The sequence below is a fragment of the Eptatretus burgeri genome, chromosome 18, assembly GCF_056783735.1.
Source record: "Eptatretus burgeri isolate ZD-2024b chromosome 18, Ebu_testis_v1, whole genome shotgun sequence".
Classification (NCBI taxonomy): domain Eukaryota; kingdom Metazoa; phylum Chordata; class Myxini; order Myxiniformes; family Myxinidae; genus Eptatretus; species Eptatretus burgeri.
This window is the reverse complement of record NC_140978.1, coordinates 39,314,491-39,321,990: the sequence shown is the minus strand read 5'-3', so window position 1 is coordinate 39,321,990 and position 7,500 is coordinate 39,314,491. Positions and strand designations below refer to the sequence as shown.

The 7,500-nt window shown below is 41.9% G+C and overlaps 1 protein-coding gene across 6 annotated transcripts in view; it reads left to right on the top strand.

Annotated features, from left to right (window-relative positions):
* The window catches only part of HIRA (histone cell cycle regulator), a 264,562-nt gene that overhangs the window by 45,665 nt on the left and 211,397 nt on the right, over window positions 1-7,500 (top strand). For all 6 annotated transcript variants that reach the window (XM_085864316.1, XM_085864313.1, XM_085864312.1 and 3 more), the window contains 4 exons: window positions 1,249-1,416; window positions 1,529-1,642; window positions 1,915-1,985; window positions 2,225-2,330. In XM_085864316.1, the coding sequence (XP_085720442.1) occupies window positions 1,249-1,416; window positions 1,529-1,642; window positions 1,915-1,985; window positions 2,225-2,330 (459 nt within the window). The remainder of the gene's footprint in view (window positions 1-1,248; window positions 1,417-1,528; window positions 1,643-1,914; window positions 1,986-2,224; window positions 2,331-7,500) is intronic.

Genomic DNA, 7,500 nt, shown 5'->3' with positions numbered 1-7,500 from the left:
TTTTTTTTTAATGCAAGTGACATTTTTGTACCTTTATGACATCTATTAAATTTCCATTGCTTTCACATGTGATAAGTTCTGTATATTTATCCCCATGCTTTTTGAAAAAACAAAATGGGGAGATTCGAAGCGGTTCTGTGTGTGTGTCTGTCTGTCTGTCTGTCTGTCTGTCTGTCGGTCCGTCACACTGTCTCCTCCTATATGGTTCAAGGGCAGAAATTCATCAAACTTGGTAGTTATGACCACATGGCACGAAGGTGTCCGAGCAGCGTCATTTTGGCCCCGTCTCCGAGGATTTGTTCTTGTCAACTAACCAATTCATCCACCAAGTTTTGTCATAACTTGTCCACAACTTTTTGAGATATCATGCTATGTATCCTTTTCTTTTCCTTATTTCTGAATTCTTGTAGCCAGATCTGGGTCTTCACCAAAATCAAACCAATTAGTCCTCGTCACACACCCAACCTGTCCGTCAAATTTCGTTTGAATCTGTACACAACTTTTTGAGGTATCCTGCTTGCAGACAGTCAGACAAACAAAAAGGGATGAAAAGATAACCTCCTCCACCTTTGTGGTGGAGGTGTAATTACAGGCACATTGCAAAACGATTTTTCATGAAACTTTGTATATGCAATCAACATTGGGGGACGCATGAAATATTTAACGATATTTTTGTGGATATGACCCCCGGTTCATGACCCATGGGGTGGAGATTTATGGTCACAGGGGTCAAAATGGCATTTTTTGTTTTTTTTAATTAAAACTTCGATATTGGGTCATTCTTTTTGGAACTTTTTGCCATCCTTCAACCTTACTTTAGGTGGGAAGTGTGGGGATTTGTGATCGCATGCCATCGATTTTGCTCTCTCTTATTCATGCTTTCCCCCTTGCTCCAGGAATGTGAGATTTATTTATTTCTTTATTTAATGCTTTGAATTTTGGAGAAAGAAAAAAACACTTTAAGGTGTGGTTTTTAGGGGGTTGTAAGCAGTTTAAAAAAAATATATATTATTTTACATTAGTATCGAGTGTTGTCGTCTGGTGCCTTTTCCTTCACCTCTCTGCTCTGCTAATTAACATGTTTCCCCTCTCCTTTCAGAGCCTCACTTCCTCACTTCATTTTGTGTATTATACATATTCATTTATACACCTTCTTGTCTTGCCCTTCTGAATTTGGCCTGTCTCTCCTTTCCATATTGATGTCCTTTTTCATTCGTTTTCTGTCATACTGTTTCTTGGTGGTGTCAGTGTGGTGGAACCACTCAAGTTCTGCGATTAGGCTGGTCCCCAGATGGGCATTACATCGTTTCTGCCCATGCCATGAACAACTCTGGGCCGACAGCACAGATTGTTGAACGTGAAGGCTGGCGGAGTTCCATGGACTTTGTGGGTCATCGCAAGGCAGTGACTGTGGTGGTGAGGAAGGAAAATTAACTGCGAAGCCTCCAAATGTGTTCTAAGTTGCTGATTTAGATGTTAGTCATTACTGAGATAATAATATTATCAAACTATTTTATCTTTTTTATAGCGTTTCAACCCAAAGATTTTCCAGTGGAAGTTGCATAATGGAGGAGCTGACAAACCTGGATTCCCTTACTCCTGTTGTGCAATTGGAAGCAAAGATCGCTCACTCTCCGTTTGGGTGTGTTTGTTGTCGCATCATTTTGCATTTCTCCATACTTTATGCATCTGATATTACCCTTACCTTGCACCTCTTATTTTCCCTTTCCTCATCCAGCATGGCATCATCGGTGCATTGTTGTGACTTCCTACTTCATATCATTACATCCTTGATTTGTTTTCATGTATCGTAAGCCATAAACACCATTTGCATACATGTTATTCCTCTTCACACTTAAATTTATCCACTCTTACCAACCAGTGTCAAATGCTCCCTGTTTTTCCATACCTTAGTTGACCTGCCTGAAACGACCTTTGGTGGTTGTTCATGACCTTTTTGACAAATCGATCATGGATATTTCATGGTGAGACAACTGGAGCTGCATTTTTTTTTTTTCTTAACAAGCTTGTGTTAACACTCTATTATGCCAACAATAGTTTTTCCTTTAATACCTTCAATGTAAAAAAATTAATGGATCATATGTGAAGCATTAAAATATTGGACAAGCAATTTGAGAAAAAAACAGTCACCTGGCCACCACCACCACACCCCAAATACTGATGCTGTTGCCTTTGTTCACCATCATGAACATTGTCTTCCTAGGAATGTTTCTGGTTTTGAGATGCTCGTGTGCTCCATGGATGGCTCTGTTGCCTTCGCAGAATTCTCATTGGAAGAACTTGGCAACCCTCTCTCCCAAGAGGAAAAGGTAAATCATATGTCATCAAGATGTAGCTATTGCTATACTGTCTATAACTTCCACAACAACATAATTATACTGTTGTGCCCAGGTCAGTTAACAGCGACACTGGGCGGATAAGCCGAACTGGCGGTTTACTCCCTCAGACGACGTTTTGAATTGATGGCGGACAACGCTTGCATGGGTCGTGAGGAAAGACCCGAGAAACCTTTATATCGTTTAAAACCAACAGGTTTATTTCCTGTAATCCAAACAACCAGGGGATGGTGGAATCGTGAGGTGACGATGGCGGGTTGGGAGGAAAGTGATGCAATTGATAAAGAATTATATACAATGAGACAAACTAGACCAGTTGGTGTCAAAGCCACCCAATGCTCGCCTGTTTATACATTTATCGTTTTTAAAAGACTCGTCTAATAATTAATATTTTTTATAAAGCATTGCAGTGAAGTCTGCTCCAAATAATTTAAAAGCAATATATGTATTTGTATATTCTAATCAGTAACAAGAGCGCAAGTGAGCACAATATATGCCCGAACAAGAAGGTATACACAGAATTGTGCTATGACATGGAAAACAGTATCCTGGTTGCCATGGCAACCACTTTAGATGACAAACGTATGGCGTGACACACCGTCTCCACAGTCTGTACCTATGTACCAGATATGAATCGTGAAAGTTGAAAACTTTGGGAGTTAGAGCGTGGACAGGAACGGATGGAAAACAGGAACAGATGGAAAACAGGAACGGATGGAAAACAGCATCCTGGTTGCCATGGCAACCATTTTAGATGACGAACGTATGTCGCGACATACCGTCTGTACCTATGTATGTACCAAATATGAAACGTGAAAGTTGAAAACTTTGGGAGTTAGAGTGCGGACAGGAACGATGGAAAACAGCATCCTGGTTGCCATGGCAACCACTTTAGATGACGAGCGTCGCGACACACTGTCTCCACAATCTGTACCTATGTACCAAATATGAAACGTGAAAGTTGAAAACTTTGGGAGTTAGAGGACGACCGGTATTGCATCATACGCCCCGATATATATATATATATATATATATATATATATATATATATATATATATATATATATATATATATATATATTTCTTCTTCTTCTTTCGGCTGCTCCCGTTAGGGGTCGCCACAGCGGATCATCCGTATGATCCGCATTGTGATTTGGCATAGGTTTTACACCGGATGCCCTTCCTGACGCAACCCTGGTCGCCTCTTACGACACAGGGATATGGTACACCTATTTTAACCGGGGTATACACCGGACCCAGTATACTGGTACTCATTTCGCCGACCTCGGAAGGATGACAGGCTGAGTCAACCCCCTGGTGTATTAATTCAGTCGATCAACGGGGCTTGAACTCAGGACCTTTTGGATCCCAAGCCACTGCCCTAACCACTGCGCCAACACCAGGCTATATATATATATATATATATATATATATATATATATATATATATATATATATATATATATATATATATATATATATATATATATATATATATATATATATATATATATATATATATATATATATATATATATATATATATATATATATATATATATATATATATATATATACATACATATATACATATATACATATATACATATATACATATACATATATACATATACATATATACATATATACATATATACATATATATATATATATATATATATATATATATATATATATATATATATATCGGGCTTATAAAAACATTAGAAAGGAAAAAATAACTTGCACCAAAAACTTTAACATTTTCACGCTCACGCCGTGGGTATCGCTATAGCTCTCTGTTCTTCGAACAGGCGAGCTGAAAATGAATCTAAAGAAACTATGGTGCCTCACTTCCAGACTCAGTCACAGATGGGGGGGAAAGGGAACAAAAAACTGGGGGACTCGGCTCTAGTGGCAGCAGGGACGAGCAGGCAATGAGCATGATGGGCAGAATGATGAGGTGAGCAGACGATGGGGAGAGGGAAGGCACATGGCACGTTGACAAAATGGGAAAGGCAGGAACTTTGAAATGGTCAGAGACATGTTGGCAGGAGGAACAGGCACAGGCACAGGACGAAGACAGACAGGCATGGTGACCCCCTCAACATTCCTTCGATCCTCTGAACTTGCACAACCTCTCAGACACTTTCTCCTCAGCAGTCTTTTTACCTCCTTCTCAGACCTTCCAGCTTCTTCTCCATTGTCTCCAACTTTGACCAACTGCCTGATTAGCTTTTCCCTCTTCTCCTGGGGCAACGCTCCACCTCTCCAAGGCAATCCATAACCCTGTCCCCTGCTCCCATGCCGAGTCTCCTGGCACCCCCCTGAAGAGGTTGACGTTGAGGTTTTACACACGTTTTCCTTCCCATAATTGATTCACGAGTCAGTAAGTGACCACTATATTCGTTATTGGTGTGTGTGTGTGTGTGTGTGTGTGTGTGTGTGTGTGTGTGTGTGTGTGTGTGTGTGTGTGTGTGTGTGTGTGTGTGTGTGTGTGTGTGTGTGTGTGTGTGTGTGTCCCGAGCATAGTTCCGTGGGTTTTGATCCGATCCTGATAAAATTTGGGTGGGAGGTTTATATCATGATGTAGTTGTGTTTTCCTGAGAATGGGCATGGTGCGCTCATTATGGGCGGAGCCACGCCCAAAAAACGTGTTTCAAATTACATCTTCTCCGAGTTGGTTTGTCGAATCTGGCAGGGGTTTCAGTATTTGGTTAGCCCAATGACACCTGCATAGTTACATGGAGCTCGATTTTTCATTTTCGTCACAAGGTCACGAACTTAAATTGTGAATTTTGACATAAAAATCGTATGACCGCCCAAACTTTGAGAGCGAGGATGACAATATTTTTTTTATGCGTAATGTTGAGGTCATTCCCCACCTAAAGTCTTGAAACCATTTTGCTCCATCTCGAACACCTTGTCCGTGGTTCCCTTCAAGTTTGTTTTTATGCTGATTTCATCAAAGTTTGGATAATTATCCGAGGAGTGCGAAATCCCATATAGCCTATATGACGTTATATTGTTCCTGGAATGTTCCAGAGGAAGTTTTGCACCAAAGGTCATAATCCTTGACCTTTGACCTTTAAAGTTCACAAAGGTCAAATTTTCAAAGTTGTGGTAATCAAACCGCCTATATGACGTTATATTGTTCCTGGAATGTTCCAGAGGAAGTTTTGCACCAAAGATCATAATCCTTGACCTTTGACCTTTAAAGTTCACAAAGGTCAAATTTTCAAAGTTGTGGGAATCGAACCGGGTTTTCGACATTTTGCAGCTAATAACCTGTCACTCATACCACATCATGTTGATCATTTTTATAACTTTGTCAAAAATTATCACATTGTCTCATCCTTGACTTCTGAAACAATCTACATCATCAAATACCTCTCGTGAACAATTGCCGTCTCCTGACTTGTCCCTAACTAATTATTACCACGCACCACCTCCTGTATAGCGCACATTCAGACAAGACGATTCTTAAGCTAACGTTTCCCTTCTTGTACATCGAGATGGCTAACTACTCGTACATGGACCATGCCACTCTATACATTCCCTTGCTATATCTATGATGATATCTAACCCCCTTCCCACAAAGTTAACAATACTTTAAAAAAAAACAAAAAACATTTATACCTGCTGCAACCTTTAAGACTTCAATTTGTCCATTTATAATATTTTTTTCTTTTTTTCACCATCTGACAGCAAATAGTTATGCTGTGAATATATATTGTTGTGGGCCGGGGGTCAGTGGCGAGAACGACCGCTAGGTGGGGAAGTTTACGCTGTCTCCCACTGGTCTCCCCCGGAATTATAGGCCGTCGCTCCGGATAATTCTGAAGCCGGCGGGTCGAATTATCGACTGTGAAATGCCAATATTTCGACCGCGTGGCGTAGGGTTAATTGTCCAGATCCAATATACCTAAGTAACCACGCAGTCTTGGCTACCGGGGATTCACGCCCTCGGAACGTCTGGCCGAACTGGATCACTCTACCAGCTACGGAAGAGTATCAACTTGCACCTACCAACTCCAGCTCGGATGCAGTCGAGCGGGCGTGTCCAGGACGTTCCGGCTACGATGTACCGATTACCGGGGATGAAACTCCGTCTAAACTCAGATACGAACCATGCTGGACCAATACAAGAACGGACAGAAATGGATTGGGTACATTTCTAATAAATTTATTGACTAAATAAAAGACAAGCGAAGCGAGACTTAAAGCAAATATTCAATGCAAGTGTTTACAATGGGCAAAAGCACTTATGCAGTTCTACTTTCAAGATGGGCCCAATACACTCAGACACACACAAATGAAAAGAAAACCCAAGGTTCTTTATTCGACCCTCCAGCCGATGAGTGAGACGAGCTGGGGGTCAGAGTTCGGCTTGTTCCTGGTCGTCAGAGGGAAGGGAGTACTTGGTAATGCGGCACCTGCCACAGGTCGTCGGCCTGGTCCCAGTCGCACGTGTGGGACTCATGGCTCGTGGCGGCAGCTGCGTGGAGCAATCGGAGCCCCCGGGTAGAGATCAGGGTCGCAGACAGGACCCCCCAAGGCTCCACGAACAGGCCAGTTCACTCCCCTTCCAGCCCAACCACCGTCAACCATCTCGTAATCGGCAACATCTAACAAATCGGCAATGCCCGGAGAAAGCTGCCCCTCCCCTCCACGTGTGTTTGAGGAAGGTGGATGGTGGTGAAGCCACAATTGCGTGTGGAACGTTCGTGGAAGCCGAGGACTGGGACCGCGAGGCCCCCCTCTCGGCAAGTCAAAGTACGAGCAGCCAACGGTGGTGATGGAGTGTGATGGGCAGGTGGTGAGATGTAATAACCTAACTATAAAAAAACATCACAACGCACATATTCGACTCTCCTACTAGACAAAAGGAAGGGACTCGTCTCACACGTACTTACCGGCATAACTAACTTTGGGACCTGAATGTTGAGTGCGCATGGTTTCCAGATTCGTAACAATATAAACCCAAAAAACACAAGGCCTTTTACATTTTGAATGTTCACAAATTCTTTAATCAAAAGGAATGTTTCATCTCTTAAATTCAGGCCTACTAATTGCAGACCCAGCAGGAAATGTTACCTACCGATAGGTATTTTGCCACAACATCTGCTCGATTAAGCCATTC